The sequence below is a fragment of the Pochonia chlamydosporia genome, chromosome 3 (assembly GCF_001653235.2).
Source record: "Pochonia chlamydosporia 170 chromosome 3, whole genome shotgun sequence".
NCBI classification, from domain to species: domain Eukaryota; kingdom Fungi; phylum Ascomycota; class Sordariomycetes; order Hypocreales; family Clavicipitaceae; genus Pochonia; species Pochonia chlamydosporia.
Genome location: NC_035792.1, coordinates 3,936,943 through 3,961,050, shown reverse-complemented (window position 1 = coordinate 3,961,050; position 24,108 = coordinate 3,936,943). Strand labels below are relative to the sequence as shown.

At 49.1% G+C, this 24,108-nt stretch overlaps 9 protein-coding genes across 9 annotated transcripts; 3 read left to right on the top strand and 6 right to left on the bottom strand.

Moving 5' to 3' along the window:
- Window positions 1-282: 282 nt before the first annotated feature.
- VFPPC_15888 (ubiquinol-cytochrome c reductase iron-sulfur subunit) lies at window positions 283-1,310 on the bottom strand (the record flags this gene model as incomplete). The annotated part of the gene is made up of 4 exons (XM_018293641.1): window positions 283-464; window positions 584-734; window positions 805-893; window positions 1,028-1,310. The coding sequence occupies 4 exons, from the start codon at window positions 1,308-1,310 to the stop codon at window positions 283-285; spliced, it is 705 nt and encodes a 234-aa protein (XP_018145716.1).
- Window positions 1,311-1,799: 489 nt separating this feature from the next.
- Window positions 1,800-5,427, bottom strand: VFPPC_05038 (UV-damaged DNA binding protein; the record flags this gene model as incomplete). Its single annotated transcript, XM_018284289.2, has 3 exons — window positions 1,800-2,099; window positions 2,155-5,248; window positions 5,333-5,427. 3 exons carry the CDS (start codon window positions 5,425-5,427, stop codon window positions 1,800-1,802), a joined length of 3,489 nt encoding a protein of 1,162 aa, XP_018145715.2.
- Window positions 5,428-8,496: 3,069 nt separating this feature from the next.
- On the bottom strand, window positions 8,497-8,997 carry VFPPC_13746 (hypothetical protein; the record flags this gene model as incomplete). The annotated part of the gene is made up of 4 exons (XM_018291518.1): window positions 8,497-8,629; window positions 8,678-8,734; window positions 8,793-8,878; window positions 8,929-8,997. The coding sequence occupies 4 exons, from the start codon at window positions 8,995-8,997 to the stop codon at window positions 8,497-8,499; spliced, it is 345 nt and encodes a 114-aa protein (XP_018145714.1).
- An 852-nt stretch (window positions 8,998-9,849) lies between these two features.
- VFPPC_15887 (extracellular membrane protein, CFEM domain-containing protein) lies at window positions 9,850-11,463 on the bottom strand (the record flags this gene model as incomplete). The annotated part of the gene is made up of 5 exons (XM_022428986.1): window positions 9,850-9,932; window positions 10,007-10,329; window positions 10,388-11,069; window positions 11,151-11,286; window positions 11,344-11,463. 5 exons carry the CDS (start codon window positions 11,461-11,463, stop codon window positions 9,850-9,852), a joined length of 1,344 nt encoding a protein of 447 aa, XP_022284514.1.
- Window positions 11,464-13,159: 1,696 nt separating this feature from the next.
- Window positions 13,160-14,380, bottom strand: VFPPC_05036 (uv-damaged DNA-binding protein; the record flags this gene model as incomplete). Its single annotated transcript, XM_018284288.1, has 3 exons — window positions 13,160-13,325; window positions 13,389-13,941; window positions 14,023-14,380. 3 exons carry the CDS (start codon window positions 14,378-14,380, stop codon window positions 13,160-13,162), a joined length of 1,077 nt encoding a protein of 358 aa, XP_018145712.1.
- A 2,053-nt stretch (window positions 14,381-16,433) lies between these two features.
- Window positions 16,434-17,640, bottom strand: VFPPC_05035 (PQ loop repeat protein; the record flags this gene model as incomplete). Its single annotated transcript, XM_018284287.1, has 3 exons — window positions 16,434-17,175; window positions 17,266-17,517; window positions 17,576-17,640. 3 exons carry the CDS (start codon window positions 17,638-17,640, stop codon window positions 16,434-16,436), a joined length of 1,059 nt encoding a protein of 352 aa, XP_018145711.1.
- Window positions 17,641-19,300: 1,660 nt separating this feature from the next.
- On the top strand, window positions 19,301-20,611 carry VFPPC_13745 (WD repeat-containing protein 79; the record flags this gene model as incomplete). The annotated part of the gene is made up of 1 exon (XM_018291517.1): window positions 19,301-20,611. The coding sequence occupies one exon, from the start codon at window positions 19,301-19,303 to the stop codon at window positions 20,609-20,611; it is 1,311 nt and encodes a 436-aa protein (XP_018145710.1).
- A 329-nt stretch (window positions 20,612-20,940) lies between these two features.
- Window positions 20,941-21,657, top strand: VFPPC_13744 (amidotransferase domain-containing protein; the record flags this gene model as incomplete). Its single annotated transcript, XM_018291516.1, has 1 exon — window positions 20,941-21,657. One exon carries the CDS (start codon window positions 20,941-20,943, stop codon window positions 21,655-21,657), a length of 717 nt encoding a protein of 238 aa, XP_018145709.1.
- Window positions 21,658-22,394: 737 nt separating this feature from the next.
- VFPPC_05033 (peroxidase) lies at window positions 22,395-23,526 on the top strand (the record flags this gene model as incomplete). Its single annotated transcript, XM_022428433.1, has 2 exons — window positions 22,395-23,396; window positions 23,425-23,526. The coding sequence occupies 2 exons, from the start codon at window positions 22,395-22,397 to the stop codon at window positions 23,524-23,526; spliced, it is 1,104 nt and encodes a 367-aa protein (XP_022284513.1).
- Window positions 23,527-24,108: the final 582 nt, after the last annotated feature.

Genomic DNA, 24,108 nt, shown 5'->3' with positions numbered 1-24,108 from the left:
ATCATTCAGTCTTCTTCCATGAGGCAGGGCATCAAGGCAACAAATGAAATTATTTCGTAGTACGTTGTATTTTTATACAAAGCCCGTAGCTCACGTCTAAGAAACAGGAGTGGCGCCCAACGTGGACATGGCTGCGTGTTTCCCACTATTCGTCCTTTTTTCACTCCTTCTCCTACCCCATTCATGCCATTCTCCGCGCTTCTTCCCCCACACGTAATAAAATGAGAATTTCTATTTATCGATCGCTCGAGGCTACCTTACTCTTACACCAGGTTCATCCGCTTAACCAACGACAAGTTTGCCATCCTCGGGGAAGTCGTATTCGGGAATCTCGAGGTTAAGGGGAGCAGGTCCCTTTCTTATCCGGCCAGAGATATCGTAGTGGGAACCGTGGCAAGGGCAGAACCAGCCGCCGAAGTCGCCGGCTTCGCCGATGGGGACACAACCCAGATGGGTGCAGACACCTGAATGCGATGGTTAGCATGCTGTGAAGGAGGGAGGATTTGTAAAGGCTAGGCGGCAGCCTCGGCATCGGCCATTGATGCTTCCGTCTCAAAATTGTAATCGGGGAGAGCTTTCATACCCAACATGACAAGCCACTCGGGCTGCTTAACACGCTCATCGTCGGTCTGGGGGTCTCGCAAACTGGCAACGTTGACCTTGTTGGCTGCGTCGATCTCGTCCTGGGTTCGGTGTCGGATGAAGACGGGCTTTCCACGCCACTTGATGATGACCTGAAGGGAGAATGTTAGAATCATCTTTGCATCGATTGGTGTCGTCGGATTGAGGTAATAGTCGACTCACGTTCTTGCCCTCGGGGATGGCGTTCAGGTCAACCTCAACCTTGGCCATGGCCAAGACATCAGCGGAAGCGGACATGTTGACGAGGAATTCTGCACCCAAAAGCATCAGTATCATCCATTGAACCATCCCACTATCCATTTATGCATCCATTGCAGTTACAGGGAGCTCAATGGCTCGCCAAACGGCATACAGGTCGAAAAAATAATATCCCTCCGTGACGTACCCTGAACAGTGCTCTTGGCTCCAGCGGCAGACAGAGCGCCCATAGTTCCGACCATGAAGTAAGAGAAGACCTTGTTCTTGCCCTCGCCCTTGTTGGACATGTACTTTCCGAAATCCGGGATCGAGTTGCCCTTGCTGCTGGATCCCATCTTGAAAGGGCTCTGGTACGAAGAAGCCGCGCTGTCCGATCGCACGGCGGTGGTGCTGAGAGCGCGCACCGCAGGGACGGCTGGCTTAGCAGCCGAGCGCAAGCATAGCCTGGATGCGGAAGCAAGGGACGCCATCGTGAGGAGGGGTGCTCGTTGCGTGGCGACGGAGTGGAGGGAGATACAGGAGGTGTGAGATGTTTTCCAGCTTGTAGTCGGCTGTGATGCTGCTTTGCCGAAAGGTTTTGGACGTAAATCGGTGCCTGAGGCTGCCAATCAGCTAATTGGTGGATGCTGATTGGTGGGTGGCTTCTTCATTTTGTCTTTCCGGACTCGCCCGGGGTACGTACCGTGCTTGCCTCTCAACATCGCACCACACTCACATGTGGGCAGTTTGGGTAGTGCACGCGAAGGCAATTATTCAATCAGATATTTTGAGTAGATGGCTTCCAAAAAAAATCAAAATGGAAAAGGAAAACACATGAAGAAACTGCCCTTTTACGGCATGAATGATGTCTTCTCGGCATTGTAATTGCTGCACTGAGATGTGCAACGCTCATGATTCATGTGCTTACTTTACTGTATCTATTTTTTGGCTAGATTCATCCATCATCGAGCCACGACAACTCAATGCATCCGCCTCAGTTCTTCTATCATATTTCTCATATCCTCAACGCTTGGCCCAAGGCCTTCACAGACGAGTTCTTGCTTCTCTTCGTCTAAATCCAAAAACCTTTCTATCATTTCCCCGTCTATAAAGCGGAACGGTCCATCGCCTTCACGAGCCTTATTCCTAAACGCGCGCCACAAGTCGAAACTGATGTTTCCAGGAGCATAGATAAAATCTTTCAGCCTCGACTGGAAAGTCAAAAGCAAATCTTGGTAGTTTGGTGCAATTTCGCCGAAAAGATACAACGTTCCCTCAATCTGTCATTATGTTAGTTTTCGGGAAGCAGCAGATGAAGCTAGGGAGTAAACTTACTGATCCAAGGAACGCCTTAGGTGACACCACGGCGTTCTCACCAGATACAACATGTAGTTTCCTAATGCGATTTATCTGCTCTCCAATATTCATCTCACCTGTGACCTCCAATTTGTTTCGATCTTGCTCTGTGGGAGCCTCTGGGTTTCTTTGCAGAACAATGATGTTTCCTTGGGCATCTGCCTCCAGCCACCTCTCACCATCGAGATGACACACTGACGTGGCCCATCCAGGTTGAAAATGACGCGCCGTCTCCTCCAACCTTGGCCGAGATCCATCTTGAGACGGGAAGAATTCTACCAAAGACAAAGACTGCATGAGGTCAACTACCCCAATCATATTACCAGAGATGTCGAGGTCCATGGGAAACGAAGCAGGCCGATAAGCTGCCAGCTTTTGCAAAGAACCGGTTGTCGTGGTTTCTTCCACATAGTTGTACACTACCACGGTTTTCGAAAGGCCGGCCACAATATGCTCCCCAAGAGTGCTAAGACATCGGCAAGCCCCCTTCAGATTGTGAGAAACGATCTGGTACACTCGCCGACGTTCGTCAACACCGAGTACTAAGATTCGCCCTCGGGTATCGTTTTCTTCGATGCCATCATCATCCGTTATGAAACTTGTCCCCACAAAAAACAGCTCCGCAAGATTGCCTGTGCTATCTGGCAATTCTGCTCGAATGACAGCTTCAACCATTTCTAGAGAGGTAGATGCATTGAGGACAAATGGCTCGCCAAGTTCTTGGAATACAATTTCATCAACAAGCCTAAATGAGCTAGTTATGATTTCTTCATTGTTGCGAAGCTCCTTCTTGATACAACCCAAACCAAACGCTTTCAATGTAGGCGAATATGCAACACGTCGGACAGTCTCTTTGACAGGAAGTGTCTTGACATGTGTAAGGCGTTCCTTATCAATATGGCACAACCGTATATGGTTGTCTGTAGAAAGAATGATTGAGTTAGGAAAAGCCTCGGAGTCAAACGGCGCGACGAATGTTGCGTCGTCTGCAGTTGTAGCAGAATATATAATTCTTCCCTCAGCACTATAGATCAAGCTAGCGTGCTCGGTAGTTGCAAATACGTTGCAAGTCCCATCGTCTTGTGGAAGAACATGCAGACGGGCAGGGCTGCTCCCCAAAGTCACACTCTTGCGACCTGATATCGTGTAGCCTTGCATAGACATGTTGAAGGTAACAACATTGCCATCTTCCAACGCGACGAGGAGCGTGGCGCCGGAAACATTTGGTGGATGAAGTTGCACCAGCGCAATATCCCGAGGCACCGACGCACTATCCTCGGTTTGCCTTAGCGATTCGCCGTGTAAAGGTTCCAGTGTAGCAAGATTGACAATGGATATAGTTCCCGAAGCCCACCAACCCACCACTCCTATGTCAGGAGAATCGCGTGCGGCGTGAAGACATGAGATCTGGTCGAGCTGTCCTGTCGAGGCATCTCGGGTCGTATCTCGTGAAACGGCGGTCAAGTTATCGTGGAGATTCAAAGAAACGAGCGTTGACCCATCGATTGAAACCAAGGCCCAACCAGAATTTGCTGATGCCGCCGTGATAGATTTGCCATTCGGGACATCCCATGAACACAAAGCCACACCACTCTCTGAGTCCAGCAAAACGACAGATTGCGGTGTTATTTGGAGGAGTCGGCCGTCGGATATGTTGGTAGCTAGCAATGTCTCCTTATCCAAACGCAACCCTTGGAAGTCGTACACTTCCTCTATGCCACCCGCAGGGTCAAATCTAAGCACTCTTGTGTCTGCAACAGATGATACCACAACCGTATCTACCTGACTAGCAACATGGGACCGTAGAGTAAAAAGCCCCTTCGTGTCCTGTATTTCATCCAATATGCCCTCATCATCAAGCCCAACACCACTCCGGATGCTTCGCAAGCTGCCATCATGGTATGCACCGCATCCGGCGACAATTCGAGCCTGGCCAGAAGAGAAGGCGTTGCCGAATTGACTATCTCCCTCTCTGTTTCCCATATCCATAATGGCAAAATCTAGAACTGGTGCGTTGTTTGATAGAGATTTGACCACCTGCATGATTTTTTTCTTGATATCAATACGAAGCAGCTGAGAATTGCCGTGATGCGACGCAAGGAAGAGCATGTTATCTCCCATATAAACAAGAGACGAAGCTCGAGAAGTATATGGCAGGCCTTCGGGAAACTTCATAGGGGCGACAGTCATGCCAGTCACCACAATACCAGTCGGTTCCAGGTTGGTTTCGATGGTTAATAGATCGAGCCTTCCATAGTCGTCGGCTAGCAGGTAGTGAACGTCATCATATTCTGCCCAAGCAACGTATATTTTTGGCTTCTCCAAGGTTGAGGAGACACTGGAGTAGGTGAGGCTGTCAAAGTATGTCAACAGCGTCTCCCCAACCACCAACAACCCTCCTAGATGTGCCTTTGCTCCCTCGTTGTTGCGAACATGATATCGTTTTTCTTCATTGACAGGAACCGGAATGAGCATGGATGCGTACGGGTCCGAAATGACCTGGTCAAGCTCTCTCTCCTTGTGAGGGTCGAATCTGGCCACATCGCCACCTTTGTCGTCTTTTGTGAGCCTGTATACAGCTACCCGAGCCTCTTCTTGGTCGAGCTGGGTCTTGTATAAGAAGGCGATTCTCGGATGTCCAGTTCGGCTGTGTAAAAAGGTGCTGGCTTTCATCCAGAGCTCTGTTAGCCGCACTTGGTCGAGAGCTACTAGCTTTGTCGTGATACCCTTGCGTGTAGGCAGCCGGAACACGTTGAGCACGCCCTCCCATAGGTGCATGGCCATAAATTTGCCGGTTGGGTCTACCAGGCACTTGTTCTGGCTCTGGGAGTGCCGCATGTATTGCTCAGCGGCATCTTCAATGGGTTGTTCGACGGTATCTAACTGGTTCGTCTCGGGATTCCAGGCGACATTGAAATATTGTAATCGATCGGTGCCTATAAAGAGCAAGTCGGTATCGGAGTCTTTGGGTTGCAAACGTTGAAGCATGGATATAGTTCCGTATATGAGTTTTGTATGAAGACAAGTCATGCCATCGTCCGTAAGACGCCATATCTCGAGCCGATTGGCTTTCCTATCAGCAATAATGGGTCAACAACAAGCTCTAGAAAGAAGTGCGTGGTGGTAGAGAAAAGTTGTGGTAGTCTGGCGAACTCACGCGACAACCAGATCTTCCACATCTGGAGACAGGAATCGGATGCGGAGAGCATGTCGGATGCTCGTCGGTTTGTGTACCGGGGCAATGTAAGACATTTTGAATTCAGTGCAGAGGCTGTTCGGTGATGAAAAGGCGAAGGAGCTCTCTAGGAGAGCTACATGTAGAGCTCCATGTGTTGAGGTTGGTGAAGAGTTGCGCCAGGTATTGGCGTCATTGGAGATCGGAGTTAGGACAGAAGGGAAGCCAAGCTAATAAGCTGCAAGTGCAAGTGAGCCAGGCTGCAGGTGCGACCCGCATGTCCCGGCGTTAACTCCAGAAGGGCGCGGCAGTCTCGAGGTGGGCATGGATGAACCTTGACCCAACCAGACAGGTGCTGGGCTGCAGTTGCCCTACAATACCACCAGACCACAGACCACCTTCACTGTCCACGCCAATTTAGCATCTTCAGCTACCCTTGAGCAAGAACGCAGACTCGCTCCTGCCTCAATTCTTTCAATTGCACTGCTGATTTGAATGCACCAAGCTTTAGAACGCGATACAAATACCAGACGTAATGTCTGGCCATGTCACTGGTCTGATACACTGACTCCCTTCGGGTACATGTAGTAGTTAAGCCCATAATCTTGAACATAGACATTTCACTACCTAGGTATCCATTATCAATGCCATTTCAACTTCATTCCCCCGATTTATTTTCTGAACAGCGCCATGAACCAACTGCACACACTATGGAAGCTGAAAATGCACTTCACTATGCCCGCCATGAGGATTGCTTTGTTGATCATCACAAACATCCTTTTGACATTGCACACCAATTATCTTCGCTCCAAAATACGACTTTTGCTCCCCAAGCGAATTGTCTAGCCGAAGAACATGGACGTTATTCCTACGATTTACCGCATTCAACCTTTGCGATCGAAGAGGAGCCGGACCGACTTGCGTCACAGTTGAATGAGTTCGAAGAAAAGTGTCGCCAATCCGATTTCCTTCCTCGAATGCTCCCAAGATGGAACGATATCTATCAGAATCTCCCTCTGCCGACAAGGTTTATTGACCTTGACTTCCATCCAGAGGTTGACTTGGAGGATTTTATAGCACAAATACGAAGCAAAAGGGACCCTGATTTGGCAAAAATTTGGTTACCCATTTTGCGGGTAGAAGATGCAAAAGATGAAGGTCTAAATTTTCCCTTAAGAGCACAGAGACTGGCACGTCTGCTTTGGCACGAGCTCGAAAATGAGAGAGCCTCAACAGATGCCGACCAAGAATATATGGATGAGATCAGCCAAGAAGCTGACAGAGTCATCAGAGGCTTCACCACCACACCTATCTCATCATCACGATTTGTAAGCCCATTCTTCAGATTTCTTGTGGATCGATGTTTAACCGTCCTAGTTGGAGGAGAAGTTCTTAGAAATCAGCTCTCTACCCGTGCCATCGCAGCCAGAAGAACATCATTCATGCGATGCGGAGTCATTTGTCTCCATCATGGATCTCACATCGGAACCAGAATATCTCACAATGCCACCGGAAACTGTAATAAACACAGAGAGTCAGTCGTCGTCACCACTGAGGATGCAGCCTATCAGTAGCTTCGACGGAGACGTTGTATTGTTGCGGGATATCCATCACGTGGGCGCAGAGAAGGTGAATGTACATGTGGAAAGTAATAGTCTAAAGCAAGCTGATCCAACTGCAAACCTAGACCGTCGTTGCTGTTTCGAGGATTTCAGTGCAAATTCCTTGCAAGACGCCTACGACAGCAGTGGCGAGACTCTCGTAGTCAGCGATGAGCCACGAGAAGAGCGGACTACTCACACAGAAGTCGCGGAACCGTCCGTTTCTAAATACTTTTTATTTGCCTCAGTTGGCCATAATACTGCTAAAGCACATAAAAGTTCACCGCCAACCAGTCAATTGTTCGGTGACAACGACGAGATACATGATGTCCAAAATGCGGAAGACACAACTCAAGCTCCGATGGACCTATGTATACAACCGGAGCCCTCAGAAACAAATGAAGTTCATGTGTCAACAATGCTACAAGGACCAAGCAAAGAACTGTGTAACAAGAAAGACACTTACAATACAAGCAACTTACTATCTCTTTTTATGGAGATGCGAGGCGTGAAAAGCAACCCAGCGACGAACTCTAACCCTGTGATTGCGACGACATCAAAGGTCATGGACGTAGCCAGCACCAGTCGGGATCAAAGTGTGACCCAGCTGGGCAATAATGTGACAGACTTATTAAGGGTTGATGCCATGGCACCTCATACACGGGTCCCTAGGGAACCCGGGTGCTTCTTAATATCGGTGCAGCTGGGTCATGCAATGATAAAAAACTTAGAGGAAGTGTGGCCATCCGATAAACTAATAGACAGAGACTTTGAAGGCCAACAAATAGATTTGCATCATCCACGAGGCGACAACGATATTTCCCCCCTTGGTTCCCATACCGCTGAGGTCGATATTCCTTTGACTCCAAATGCTGGTATAGCTGTGGCCACGCTTCTACAAGTCAAGCAAAAACCACTACCAGGATCAAACACCTTGACATCATTACGAAAACGCATATTGCATCTTAGCCAACGTTATTCAACACTTGTGGTGCTGGTATCTGAAGCGAACCCTTCTGGAGAATACATGGCAACCCTACCAGCATCAGATCTTGCCGACTACTCGGATTTCGTCTGTTTTGCGAGCAAACTAGCAACTGATGTAATCGTTTACTTCGTTCCTGGAGCCGAGAGGACTTTATCACGGTGGATATTGTCAGTGGTTGTGCAATATAATCAACAAATGCAGACCTGCGACGAAACCGTGTCCCTTTGTGATACTACGTGGGAGATATTTCTACGACGATCAGGCCTGAACACTCGAGCATCTCTCGCCCTATCTCATGAAATGTTTAAGGAATTTGGTAACTTAGGACTGGTCAAGCTATTGACAATGACAGAAGAGAAGCTAAAGTCTAGATATGGGGCACTGGTAGGCGGAGAAGAGGCAATTGTACGTGCAAGATATATATGGAATGATGATAGAGGATAAAACTAGTTTCCTTCTCACTTAACCAGGGATATGGATGTCGAAACACACTAGCCCCAGCAGCCTTCCATTGTCCCTGGTGTCTAGGTTTCTAGCATATCCTTTGCAGGAGAATTTTAAATTTCATCTTGGTCCCTATCGTCGTAGCAGTGAACACTCACCGCCCGGTTTTCAATGTCATATTCGCTGAAGCTACATTCACCAGGCTCTTCCATGCCAATCAAAAGAGGTTCTTTGCAATGCTCATCCCTAGCTTAAGTCAGTTCCAACCACTCCTATAAAGACCACCATACTTACGTGTAAAAGTCGCAAACAACATCCTTGGGGACTTTGGCGCCATTAATTTTTCGTCTCCTGTACCGTAACTCATTAACTACCATAGTAGTAAGACACGCCGTTGACATCAACATACAAACTTTCAGGTAGGAGAGTACACTTGTCATTCGGCTCAACCTTGTGCTCTGTACCCTCGCAAGACTCCTTGGAGTACAAAAAGGCCTAACTTATCAGCACGTTTCCGGTGGGACAGCAACGGAAGATGGCATTACCTTTCCTAGAGCTTGAGAATTGGCAGCGGCGGACAAGACCGCTGCCATCAGGATAGGTTGGAATCGCATAGTGAGAGTGCGTAAGTGTTGTCGGCGGAAAATCGTACTCAGGCTGAGGCTTCGAGGAAAATCTGCTCATATATAAGGATGAGTTGTAAAAGCAAATCTCGGGAGAAGCGGTCTACGATGCAGAGCAAGCTGGCCAGCCACGCGATGTTTCAGTCAATGCTGACTGAACTTGGTGCAACCTGACGGAATCGGCACCGCTTTCGTCGTGTTTTACAAACTCAAACTATAGAAAAAGGAAGCATGCATGAACAAGATGCATGGGAGAGGGACGAGCCGCTTTTTGGCAGCAGGTCTCACTTACCTTGGTTTAGTGACTGGTCTTTCATGCAGAGTTCGCAGGGATGGCATCATGGATCGGCGAAGTGCCACATGTGTCATATGTTGTGCAATGGAATGTGGATTTATAGAGTACTTGTCCATGACTAAGTTTATTCTGCAGTAGGTTGTACGACAGAAAAACAGAGAGTTTCAAAATAATGGTCTTGGCGGGAAAGAATCGAAGAAGGTATCTGCAGTGGGAGGGCTGATGCAAAATTACAGCAGGGGGTCAAAAGTATTTAAACACAGGGAATATATCGCAAATTATATTGTATGCTAAGGCATATCAAGATGTGTTAGTGTATACTTGAATATAGGTAAATACTGTTTACCACAGACTGTACGTTGCGAAGACATTGTACACAAAAGTAGGCACACACATGACGGTATCATCTTATTCATTACAACCTAGGTTCATACAGCTCATAAACCTCAATCATTCCAGAGATCTTCGCCTCCATAGGCAAGATGGAGATGGCAATTCTTCAGTCACAGGTAATCAATGCCAGCCAGATAATCCCAGCAAGCAAAACCTCAACATCTTGACACTTTGGTATCGTTGTCGTCTCCTGCGATAATCATGTCCAAATTACCAGCCGATAGCGACGACCAGCGCACTATCTCGACGCATTCGATTCTAACCAAATTAGCAACGACCCCAAAAACGAACACATCGAAATAATACACTCACCAATCCGCGTCCAGGTTCGTCCCAGTGACGCCCCAAAGTCAGATAAGCCGATCTCCTTGATAGAAACTCTGTTAGAGCGGCTGACATGCACCTCTACTGCCTTGGAGCCAAGAGCATCGGTATTATCCTTGGTCGTACCACCAAGGACTCGAGGGAAGATGCGGACAAGAATGAGACGCATCGTCGGGAGACATGCGCAAATCATTCCGACGTTGACTTCTATCGTTGACCAGTAGACAATGTCCCATTCTTCGTAGGTCGGGTTCGTAGAGTTGGCCCATGTGACGAGGGATTGCAATCTCAGTATAGACACAATGGTGACGCTAAGAGTCAAACTGTTAGGATAGATCAATATCAACATTACGATGCGATAATACTCACAAAGAGCCCAGTAGAAACATGATAGCCACGCCCACTTTCTTCACCCACTGCAACTGCAACTTGGGGATCTGACTCAGTGGAATGCCAATCATCCAAATATCCAAAGCAACACTAATAGTCGCATTGCTCCACCCAAACGCATTGATGTTGATACAACGCCCCGTGGTGTCAAGTTCCGTATATTGAGTCCAGAAGTAGCTCACAGGCGTGCACTGGAAAATGGCAGTCGTGCAGAGCACCACGCCATATAGGATGTTGCACACGATCGTGCCGTATAGTAGTTTTCGAATAATAGGCCCTGGGAAGATTTGGAGGTAGAACAGCGACAGGACTAGCTTGATGAGTGATACCTCTGCTAGGTAGAGCACCTCCAAGATGTACAAGTATTCCAGAAACTTGGGTAGTTCGCCTGGAGGCAGAGTCCAAACGTCCTTGCCGAGTCCATGTGCGCCGACGCCAGCGACATTGAGGGCAGTGCACGTAACTCGAATTGCTAGTGCGGCAATGAGGACTTGGTCATCGAGACTGAGGCTCTTGGTCGCGGAGAAGAATTGTTTGAAGACGAGGCGCAAGAGGACGAGGAAGATGGTGATGCTTCCGAGGGCGACGGAGGCGGCGATGTATTGCGGTCCTTTGTCGCGGATGGGTAAATTGCAGGCTTTTGATGTGATGTTCTTGGTGACTTATCGACGTGTATGTTAGTTATGAATGGGTTTGCATACGATACGGTTGCTACTGTTGTGGATGCATGTTTGTGACATACCCAGTGCTTCAGGAACGGTACAAGATAATTGTACACATTTGGTGGTTGCTTCGTTTACTCCTTCGCTGTCACAGATGCATTGAACATCTGTTGGTTGACATCTTGATTTGACTACAGCCGTGGCCAAACAATTTTGCTGCCAACCCCAGTATTAGTTATAGTCATACCGTCACGTTGCGTTGTAAGTCCTTACTGCACATTTCGGGAGTTGTTGCAACACTTCCGTCGCCGATGGAGAAGATTTCGAGGATCCTTCAGATTCAGCCAAACTGATCGAGGCGAGCAATGCCAGTAAAACCCAGGTGAAATGCATGTTGACTTGCCATCGGAGGCGGCACCTCGCAAAGGATCACCGTATACAAGGTATGTGAGTATGTAGGTTGTATATAAGACTTGGTATAACTGTTGCATTTGCATGCAAGTGCGGACATGCATGAATAAAATAACACACAGGTTTCAGTTTATAAAAACGGCCATACCTAACCCTCCCAAATCAGCAAAGGCTATCTTCGGCGAAACCAGATTCACACTGGCCCTAATCTTCAGCACGAAGCTATTCAAGCCACCCAACCCCTCTCGCCCATGGTGGACCACTTCCCTCTCGAGGCAAGATTCAGAGAAAGGCGCTTGTTTGAAAGGGCATTCTCAGTGTGTTGAGACTCTTCAGCTCCGCCGCGTGGCGTCTCAGACTGCTCAACTTCCATCCCATGACAGGACGGCCCCTGTAACGCAACAGAGAGCTACTGTACGCACAGATAAGAAGCTAAGTTAGCTAAACCATGTGTTGAGTCTGGAGCTCGACGCAGTGGAGCAATCTTGGACGATCAGCCTTCCCCAGTTTGTGATCTTTGCCGAACACTCTCCTCATCTCTGTGACAGGAACAAACCGAAAACTGTGGCTGTCATTCCCAATCGAGGTATTGGGACGAGGGGGGCCTTCATCCACGCTAGTTTGTGAGTGGTGTTGAGACAGGGACAATGAATTGTGCCCTTACCCACAGGACGTCGCGAGCCATGTGCTGGAATTCTTGGTGGCTGAAACATGCCCTGTAGCCACCAGGCTTTAGACTCGGCCGAAGTTGCAGATGTCCTATCCGGGTATTCAACCCGATGGACACGATCGAAACTTGAGCGCTGGCCCATGACTCGTTTGGTGAGGATTTGCTGGGAACTTGTGCAGAGGGCGTTGCCACTTCCATGGCTTGTATAATGGTGGTGTCTGAGGAGCGCAAGATAAAACGACTAGATGCGCGTCTTGTTTATGCCGTAGATTCAACGAGGGGTTGAACGACAGAGTCTGTATATGGTTTGCATGCAACGAACTCAACACGCCGTTGCCTGCCTTGTGATGCTGAGCAAAAGGTGCAGGAAGCTTGAGAGGCTTTCCTTATATCTGCCTTTTAAAAAATCACTGAAGTTGATATACTAGAGGAGTGCTCATGGTCCCTTGCCAACATGATTGTGTGGACGGCAACCTTTGACTTTGACTAGAAGAGATGTCCAAGCAACTTGGATTGGAACCTTTGTACGACGGTGATTCTATTTCCACCGCTTGGAAGTGATTTCCAGCTCCGTCTTATTAGTCTAATACCTTACCTTGGACCACATTTGAAACACCCCGCATCTATCAACGTTTCGGAGCCGGAAGTCCAGATGTCATGGCGAACTTTGACCCCAGGAGTGCCTGCCCTTCAACAACCGTGAGATTGGCGTCAGACATCGACTTCATACCTTGCAATAGTGGCGTTGGCATAGACTCGTCGCAGGGGAGTAGACAGCCAATGGATCCAGGAATTCCAAATTGCAAGCTGAAAAGCAGCATGCGACCAAACAACAGTACACATATATTGTCAACGCTGGTTGCTTAGTCCGGCAACTCGCAGAAAGTCCTGTAATATCTACAATATGGCCTGCATGTCGCCGTACCCCAATCTACCGTATATGTCTAAAGATTTTGTCTAGACCAAACAGTGACAAGGTCTCAGAGACCAAAGGGAAAGAAACATGTTTCAACACATCTCCCATAGCGGTCGGGGCATCTTCCTCAACAGCATCCCGTTAAGTTGATGCACCTGCTTCAAGCCAACGTATACAACTCGACATGACGTGTTGGATGGTGTCACAGATTTCGATGCGAGGCCGTAGTAATCTGAAATTGAGTGAGCCAGCCAGCGTCTGAAACCGTTAGCATCAACATGCACAACATCACATTTAAATTCACGTGGAGCTTCAACGTACTTGAACGCGGCGCTCTCTCCCTCCCCAAATGAGTCAAACACAACTCCGGAATCGATCCTCTCCCGACTAGCCGCCTTCTTGGCCCTACGACATCGAGCCTCCTTCTTTTCTCGCAGTTCTCGCATCGCACTATCCCTACCCACAAAGACAATTTCCTCATCGTCCGAGTCCAAATCAGACTGATTGGAAATTTCGTCGCCCGTATATTGTCGTTGCGCCGACTCAGAACGTCGGTCCTGCTCCTCGAAAAGAAACTGTCGCACCGGTTCCTCTATCGCATGCACCCAGCCCCGAATAGCCGGCGTGCGCTTCGCCATCTCTCGTAGATCCCGGGGCACTTCGCCTACACCCAAGCCAGTAGCACTACCAGTCTTGAGCTGCTGCTTCTTGCGAACAGCTTGCAGCTTGGCCGTCTTTTCTTCAACTCTTTGCCGGACGCCGCGGTCCCAAAACTGGGCGAGCTGATAGGGAACCCGTTGAACTGGATGCGTCGGGTGAACTTCCCAATCTGCAGCCACGGGAGGCTGGACGTTGGGAACACCGACAAGATGGTCTGGATGGCAAAAAATGGTAAGCAGCCGAATTTGAGATTCAACTAGAAATCATGGCGCGGGGGATATAGTTGGCGCAGTACCATTTTCCCACCGTCTACGCTGACGACTGCCTTCCTTGCCCTTGAGCAATTCGTCGCGGCGCTTCATGCTGTCGCGCCTGGAGGGCGGACGACGAGGAAGGCCATTGTCGTCTGACGATTCGCGGAATGCGACGACACGCGTTTCCTTCTGTATCACGGTCGCGGCATCGTCAAGCGGGATGGACAGCGGGGTGCCGGTTCCGCGTGCGACTGGCGATACGCTCAACGATTGAAGCGCAGATATCGTCCATGCATCAATGTCGATGGCGCCATTGGTCACTGGCGTGGATGGCGATTGCAGCTGTGTGGGATTATTGGTGAGGTCCTCTGGGGGAGGAACGGCGCTGTAGATTGCCATGGATGTGTATGTGTATATTTCTAATGTGTAGAGACAAATCGTGGGAGGGAGTCGAGTCGTGTAACCGTGGCAGTCTAAGAGTTCGATTGGTTTGGGCTCAATTCGATGTGACTTGTGTGATCGATGGAATTGGTGATGTTCGGGGTCAATGTCGTTTGACGTGTTGATGACTCTTTCTTTGTATGGCGGGGCAAGGCGCATATCACAAGGTACAGTCAATGATAGCAGACTGTATCTTGTCCATGTGCGAAATGCCATGCTGTGACTCGACGGTGGAACCCACGAGGCGGGATGTTGATTATGATAGGCCAAGATGAGGCCTCATCAATGGTTTACCCCGGAATACAAGCCGCAGCCTCTTGCCTTAGATATGATTGTGTCGGAGTCGTGCCGTAGTCATCATGAGACCTTACCTCCTTCATAAGTCAGAAACACTTTACATCTCATCTGAGGCTATCTGAGGGCATGGCAATTTCTCCCCCTTTCTTTGTTGATGAAAACTCAGGATAGCTTCCTCCGTCATCCGAAACGATGCCAAGTTGTCAACACAAGACTGGGACTGGAGATACTTACGATGCAAGCACTTAAGCTGCCCCACCAAAAGCAATTGACATCTCCAACATCTCCGCCATGACCAGCTCGCAGAGGTACACTCTGTCGTAAAAAGTATTTGCCCACATCCAAGTATACACTAATACATCTCGACATATTATAGCATATACTAATACATCTCAAAATATTGTTGTATACACTGCGATATGTGATACCGTCTGAGAGTTCAAATGCGTGTGGACCCCGTTATAGACAAAGTCATTGTCATGGTCGATAGGACTACCCATACTTTGCATTATCAAAATTGTCCGCTGAAGAGGCACAGAGTTAGGAGTTGGCGATGTTCCCTCTGCAGACAAACACATTTGACGTAAAAGACACGACCCGACAAATACCTTGATATACCAGTATCGGTGGACGCGTGGCCGAGTCCAATAGATTCTCATCATAATATCCATCTCTAGAGCTGTAATAGAATCGACAAACTGCTCACAAAGTAGCAGCATCCGACAGGCAATACCATCCGTCGAATCATGTACGAGCTCAATCGATTACTCTCCTGCTGGCAGCGGTTAAATCACATCACGATTGACGTGTACCACTTACCATCGCCACGAATATCTAGAACGGGGATAACATGGCAGGGCTTTTGGCTAGACCCGTCTACTTAAGTTATTTGGCCAACAGCAACACCACTACTCCATCACAACACCATCTCTAGACTAGCGACGCATTCCTGTGCATCTGGGATCTCAAGACCGGAGACACCAGTACAATGGTATGCACATGATACTCGTGACTATTGCCACATGCCTCTGTGGAAAGAGAGAAATCATCTCGCAACTAGGGACATTTTATGGAGTAGTTATCTCAAAGCAAAGATGTCTCACCTACGCTCAATTTTGTGCAAGCGATGAGTCGCCTGCATATTCTGCACGAGTGTTTGACCACCCACCTACCCACCTATGCAGTACTCCGTATGAATGAATACCAACCTAGGTAAGCAGACTCAGAGGCACTCAAGAGTCAAGCACATAAAAGCATAATTTCGCCTCCGCCATGCAGTCTGGGTAGCACGACATGCTGCCACCGTTTGCCACCTTCAGCAAACATGCAGTCCTCCAGACTTGACGCGGTAGTGTGGTGTCACCAAGTTTACTCCGTGCATTACCATGTATCTGACCAAATAGATTCTTTCTATGGAGGGCTGAATCCCTGTCTCTATGGCCACTAGTCTCGCACTGGGCTCAGAAGACAGACACAGTTGTTCATTTCTTCCCAAAGGCAGGAACTCGTCTGAAGATGCAGATACCCTATAACTCCATAGTTGTGGTATAACGAGAGGATGCAATGCCCTACATCTAGTCGAACCAAAAAGGCGATGGCATTCCCCTTCCCGCTGTCTTTCCCCAAAAGTGCATATGTGCGAAAAACAAGACCAACTATGACATCAAAACGCCACATGAACAAACTTCAGAATTCCCAGCACACACAGTTATACTCAACGTTTCTTGGTAGTTCGATAGTTCTTCCGAGGGTTGCCAATACCGCCAGGACGTAACAAGGGCTGGTTCTCTCTTTCAATAGCCCTCTGCTCCCTCTCTTGAATATCGTCCAAGTCTTCCTCAGTCTCGGCATATCGCTCCGGGTGTCCCGTGAAAGGGCCCGGTAAGCCTCGTTCCCATCCTTCCGAGTACGTTCGGCTTGCCGACGGACGTCGAGGGGGTGCTGAATTCTCCAAGGGTGAGTAATGACCACTGCCATCTTGGATCAACTGCTGGCGTTCATGCTGTCGTGCAGCCAGCTCGTAGTATACCGCCAGAACAAGGACGCAACCCTGCATCAAAGCCGTGAGAAGGTAGATCGCCCACGTACTCCAACCCTTGGGGCCAAGTCTAGCGTACAGACTCGCGGCAAACAAAAAGCCACCAGGCGTCTGAATACACATCATTGGGATGCTCAAGCTCCCAACGTGTTTCAAATGGTACGTGGTCCAAATCTGCGGGAAGTATTGGATTGCTGCCAGCACCGTAGCCATGACTCCCAAAAAGTCCGCCCATGCCGTCAAATGGTTCGGCAACGCAATAGTAAACACCCCAGTGATAATGACTACCAGGAGCCCGTGGATGACACAGGCAAGTCCAACACCCACCGCGGTTTGCCATTTGGGAGATTCTCCCCCCAGCTCCTCAGAAGGTATGGTTGCGTCTTGATATCGGAAAAATATGAGAAATAGAACCAGGCTAGAAGTTTACTGTTAACAAACAAGTTGCATTCGAACAAAAATGCATCAGCAAGAGGTGGACGCAAGAGGGCATTGAACATACATGAGCGTAAAACAGACCCACTGTGTCCCAAGTTGAGCGACGCCCAGCAACCCAGCAGCACATTGAAATCTTTCTAGTTCTTTGCAACACCCGATGGCGGCGCGAGACTGGGGAACTGTCAGGATATTGGCAAAGCCCGAGGTGGCAGACGTGGTCCCCAGTAGGACAAAGTAAGGGGAAATCCCCTCTGCCGTGCCTCGAGAAATGATGCGGTAATGCTGTGGCAGATATGATATTAAGAGGCCGACCAAAATAAGACTGTTTCACAAGCGTAGTGTCAATAACGTTCTTTTTTATCTCAAGGAGCCTGAAAGGCGATGCCATGGGGCTTACATGGAAATGACGAGTTCGAGGTATGAGGGATCCTTCAATGCCTCGCATTGAGAATTTGACGACGATATCAGAGAGTCCATTTTAACCACCAAGAACGTCAATAGAGGAGATCTCAGTTGAGAGGGAGTTTGACAATGTAGGATGCTTCGCGTGGAGTCGCTATCTGGCGAGGTGAGGCAACGGAGCGGGCCGAAGTTTGAAGCAGTGTTGGAGAGGAGCGATGTCAGGGAAGCCCAAGGCCGGCGGTTACGGGACGTCTTCAATGTTCTGAACCCTCCTTTTCAAAGTAGAAAGCCGAGCGTTATAAATTCGAGAAAGCACGTTGTTGTCAAATGTGGCGCGACACCATGTTCGTTTGTGCGAGAATGGGAATGAATGCAGCTGAAGCGGGTCACAGAACCGGAGGCAGTCTGGTTAGGGAATTGACGTGACGCGATTGAACAAATCAGGTCCAGACGCCGCAGCAATTCTGGAGAAGCTGGCCCGACAAGCGACAGCCAGGACTGAAGCTGTTGAAGCTCGAGAAGTGTTGGAGTTGGGGAAGCTGATGAGGCTCGGGGGATGGAAGAGGATGGTCGATACGAGATGGGTCAAGGTGACATCCAGAGAGCCCGGTCTGCTTCCAGTCTGGTGGTCAGAGGACGAGTGAGGTGGTCGTGACCTTGGCCTGTGCTGGCACTGGCACTAGGAGGCTATCAAGCACTAGAGTGCTGTGACGCAGGCGGCAGGACCCAGACCCACCCACCTGATGGCACCGACATCGTTGTGTGGCTCCTGCCGTGGCTCGCGCAGCTCTTGGCAGATTGGCAGGGCCCCAGGCGAGACTGGCAAACTGGTTACTACGATAGCTGGAGCGAGATATGCACATTGACCAGGCATATGCACTTGACGGAGACCCTGGGTCCGGTCTCTCTACCTTCAGCCCATGTCTCCCCACACCCAGGTCTGCTGGATGCCCAAGTCTGGTGGACGGAAGTGCCTCCGAAGTAATATATCAGAATCTGAAGTGCATGCCATGGCGCCTCTGAACTTCTGCTTCAGGATGCGAATACCCCAATCCAGACGCCACAGCTGTCCGACTACGGCCTTCAGTAACAAGCGCTACCTTGGGACTGCAACCAGCTTGGCCATTCAACATCATCATCACACCAATCTATTCAATACCACTGTACCCTGTATGTTGCATCACATAATTTCAGCCTAAGGATTGGGGGAAGGTGCGATGCACCAGCATGCAATTTCGACACTCCCGTGTCTCTGTCACCGCTGGTGTCGGCACTATTACTGCTGTATGACGTGACTAGCTCCTGCCCTGCGCTGCGCCTGCACCTGCCTTTTAGCCAATCTCCTTCCCGACGAAAGTGGCTTGTCAAAGATGTTCGGCCTGGCGCAGGGGAGCACGGACCAGCCAGAGATGGAGCTTTCCATCTTGACCAGGGCCACCACGACAATTTTATTATCAATTCCATCTGCAGAAACCTGACACCCACGGGATCGACTGTACTCGCTTTTTAACAAGGAATCTGCAATCTTTGCATCGTCTTCCAGCCAGAGAACATGAAAGCACCGAGTGTGGACGTGGCTACCCAATAGCCACAACATGGAGAGTTGGGCCGCAACCAGAGTCTGCCCGCCTTTTGTGCAGAGTCTACCAAACAACCCATAGCAAAAGCGCGACACCAAGTCATCTTTACCAGTATAATGTACCATGAAGCACAAATCGACGAGCCCAGAACCACCCCGGCCGGCTGGTGATGCTACAGCACAGCCGCCAGGGACACAATTATTGGCAGAACATCCCGCAACGATCAAAGAACACTCACTCAACTCTCCGTCGAACCGTGTCTTCTACTCTTCAGCTCAATGGACTGCTGATGGCACTACGATACTCACTGGGTCTTCGGACAATTCTGTTTCGTCCTTTGTACTTCCTGCGGATCTGCTGCATGCAGAAAACGAAGCTCTCCAATTGCAACCGCAGGCTACTGTCAAGTTACCAGAACCTACCCAAGTCATAGCGCCCTCCCCGTTCTTCACCCTGTCCGAACCTGCTTCGCAAACATTCCTCGTTGGCTGTCGAGATCATCCATTGCACCTCTATCATGCCTTCGCGGAGCAAACCAATGCTGTCCCAATCGGGCAATACAAGCTCATTAGACATGAAACAGAGCAGTTTATTACCCCCTCCTCCCTAGTATGGCAGTATCCTGGCACTCACTTCATATGCGGATCCGCAAATCGTTTGGACTATTTCGACCTATCGCGGCACGGATCAGATGGGCCGGTTTTAACAGTTCCTACCATTCCCTCCAAAAGACACATTTCCAAAGGGCACGGAGTAGGCATGAAGGGAACGGTTTCTGCTCTCGCCGTTTCACCTCCGGATGCTAATCAGGCAATTCTTGTCGCTGCTGGAACATGGACTCGATGGATGGGACTGTATGACCTACATCGCGCAGATGGTGCTGTAGCTAACTGGAAAATATCGGAAACCGATCTGCCTGGATCTCCGGGTGTTTACCTGGGCCAAGGTATCATGCAAGTTTTATGGAGTCCATGTGGCCGATATCTTGTGATTAACGAGCGTCGCTCAAATGGTCTATTGGTCTACGATATTCGAGGCTCAGGGAAGCTCCTCAGCGTCTTGACGGGTCGAAAAGCTGAGACGCAGCAAAGACTCAACTGTGACGTCTTTCAGGGCAACACATATGGGGACGGGGGGTTTGAAGTATGGGCAGGTTCTCAGGATGGCTCTGTTGTCGTCTGGGACCAAGTCGGGTTGACCGCTGCAGAAACACCGCCGTCATGGAGTTGGAAAGTTCACGAATCCCCTGTATGTGCCACAATTTTGCACCGTAGCGGATCGGTCTTTGCTACATGTTCCGGAGGATGGGAGCATTCCAACGTGGACGAGGAGAGTGATACACACTTGGGGTATGCTGGTCATGGACGAACCTACAGAGTTCTCGACGAATCAAGCCTCAAAATCTGGTCGTTTAGCGGAAATGCATCAGAATGAAACAAATTTGCACCACGCCTTTAACGGAATTTTTCAAGTCAGGGCGCAAGTTGAAATTAATAATTGTATGCCAGTTCCCTGATGCTTGAATGCCAATGGTTGGCTCAATGCGAAAACTCCGTTCTGACTGATTAGCAATCACAGGATGGGAGATCTTGAACATCCGACCCCATTCGGAAATATCAACACCACATTCTAGGTATACAGTCAGCAACGCCACAGAGCTATATAAACCTGCATTGCAGCTCATATTAGAAGCCTTCGTCAGCAAAGAATAAGTTTGGGATCAAGTTACCGCTGGCACCTCATTGCAACACCGCACAGGCAAAATGGCTCCTCTCCACTTTGGTTGTCTTGTTTATGACTATCAAGCCATCGACGTAATTGGGCCGACCGATCTCCTGAACTCTGCAAGCAAAAGGGTCATGACGGTCTTGAAAACCTTTGGTCCTGTCGATGAGGAGACCATCTCTCGCGCCCCGGAATTCGTCTTCCACCACATCGGGCTGACCCGTGACCCCGTTCGCCTTCTGACAAGCGCCATCACCGTTGTGCCTACGACGACGGTTGATGAATGTCCAGAGCTGGATTGCCTCCTGATTGGCGGCCCGAATGTCGCATTTTTTGAACTGCACCCGCAGTACGCCGATTTCATCCGTCGCCATGTCGCCGCAGGGAAGCTGATTTTCTCGACTTGCACCGGGGCTTCGTTGATTGCCTCCACCGGTGTGCTGGATGGTAAAACTGCAACAATCAATAATGTCGAATACGAATGGGTGAAGAAACGCTTTCCGCAAGTTAATTGGACAAGAGAGAAGAAGTGGGTTGTTGATGGGAATATTTGGACAGGATCCGGGGCCATTGCGGGCATGGACATGTTTTCCCATTGGTTGAAAACAAACTATGGATTGGATGTATTGATTCAAGGAGCATTATCTCTTGACTACGAACCGAGAGATGTTGACGGACTATTTACCGTGTTCCCCCAGAGATACGATGCAAGTGGAAAGAAGATATCCACACACGTTTTTTCATATCACGACTAATCTCGGATTCAATACAACGCTCATGTGGGCTGATGAATACAAAACTCAATTAAGTTAAGGTCGAGTCCTGTTGTGTGTCGCTGTCAGCAAAGCTCAGACCAGATCCTAACCTCCGAATTTCCACGCCGCTTCGAGACGGTGACAAATGGAATGCGCGCAGTTGGCCAGACATACATACTTTTGATCCAATCAACATCTATTTCATTCAAATTGAATGCTCTAAGCCGCCGCGGGGCTAGTTGAGCATATTATCACGCGACCCTTCCCCTTCTGCATATGCCGTACCGGCCGACAGTTGTGCGTGACTTGCCCGTTAACCAAGCTTTTATGAACTATGTGCTCTCGTGAGATCGCTTCCAACGTCAAATAAACCTAGAGACAAAAATTCGAGAAGCTAGACTCAAAACCATGATTCGTCACACTGGGCCATCTGGCCGCAGAGGCACGGGCACTGGCACGGAGTAACGGTGCAAACAACCAACGCTTTTGGAAGGGAGGTGCATCTTCAGATTAGACGTGGTTCCGTTATGCGACTGCCAAGATGGGATCCTTCAAGCTTAAATACAACCATGTGTAATCCCCACCAAATGCATGACGGAGATGTCCCGTTCATCGGCGGCGGAGCACGTTTGATGAAAGTCTTATAATGGACCATGCCGCCGTCAACATGTGGGCCGCAGATCGTCTGAAATTCATGTTAATACTGTTAACTTGTATCGTGGAAACGCAGGCTCAGCATGAAATCCTCGCCTATTTTGTCGGTCGTCTTGACCATTGCTCAGGTGGCATCCTCGTACCCTGACATGGCCAACACCCTCGCAGAAATTGAGAAGCGTAAAGCAAACAGGTCGACATCCTTAATCGGTGACTTGGAATTTCTAGCGGATAGAGACCTCACTAAAACAGGAAGCCTCATTAAGAATATCCTCATCGGTAAAGGTGATCCACAAGACCTGTCGTCCGCTTACAGTTCTCTACCAGCCAAAGACTCGGAAGCATGCAAGAAAGATCCCTGCTGTATATGGAAGTACATTGCCGACGACATGCGGGGAGCCATGGTTGAAGGAAAAGAATGCAATGCCATTGCTCGCGGTGCTATTCGTCTCGGATTTCACGACGCAGGGAGCTGGTCCAAGAAGACTGGCAAAACCGGCGGCGCCGACGGATCCATCCTTTTGGCGAACGAGTGCGAAGACAGGACTGAAAACGAGGGCCTCCGAGGATTTTGTCCCCAGATGAGGAAGTGGTTCGACAAGTACAAGTCCTATGGTGTCAGTATGGCAGACCTCATTCAGTTTGGGGCCACGGTTGGAACGGTCGTGTGCCCAGTTGGACCGAGAATCCGGACGTTCGTGGGACGAAAGGACAATAAGGAGGCGGCGCCAAGGGGAAATTTACCGGGTGCCTTTGATGATGCCGATACGCTGATTAAGCTGTTTGAAGATAAAACAATCAGTCCGGCCGGGCTTGTGGCTCTTCTCGGTGCGCATACAGTGAGTCGGCAGAGGACAGCGTTTCCAGAGAGATTAGAAGCGCCCCAAGACAGCACTCCGGGGACGTGGGATACCAGGTATTTCAGGGAGACTATTGACAGCAATAGCCCGAAGGAGGTATTGAAGCTGGATAGCGATGTGAACATTGCGACGGACTCCCGGACAAAGGCACTGTGGAAATCATATGGCCAGTTTCTCTTTGGGCAAATGACTTGGAACCAGGCATGCCTTCTCCAGCCTTTAGACGTAGTGAATTGTACTAATACTTCGTCAGGACTATGCGAGAGAATATATCCGCATGAGTTTGCTTGGTGTATACAATATCAACGACCTGACGGAATGTACCAAGGCTCTGCCAAAGTTTACGGGAAACTAGTTTGGGTTTCAGGAACAAGTCGTTGATGGATTGGGTTTAACCTTGAGCGGCGAGGAGCCATTTCTCTCGTTTTCTATTGATGAATGGAATTTTGATGAATATCACCTAATGAAGGGGTATAATTCTACATAACTAGACATGTAAAATATTTCACAAATATTTCTGCATTGACAAGCTGATAGTCCCATTCCCAGCCACCCCATGCAGATTATACTCTTCAGAAGCAACGCAGGCTCAAACCTTCCCATATAACCTTTTCCACAAAAAGGGTATTTCAGCAATTACAGCAATTCCACTACATCACATCACTAGAAACCTTCACGTTTGATCAAAATATACCAGGTGTCGGACTTTAGGTGGTGTGAGTGGTTGCATTCGAGCGAGATCTGAATCCAAGTTCCAACAAGGCCAGCAGATCCTCTCTTGATTCGTCCAGTTAGCCTTATCCAACGACAATCAGGAACATAAGCTTATTATATCGAGCAGTCCTATCCAAACTTCCTAGTTTGACCCGGAAACTCTTTCAATTAAACTACTGTGGCTGCGCTCGAAGGTTTCGCCGTCTCAATGGCCCTGTATCAA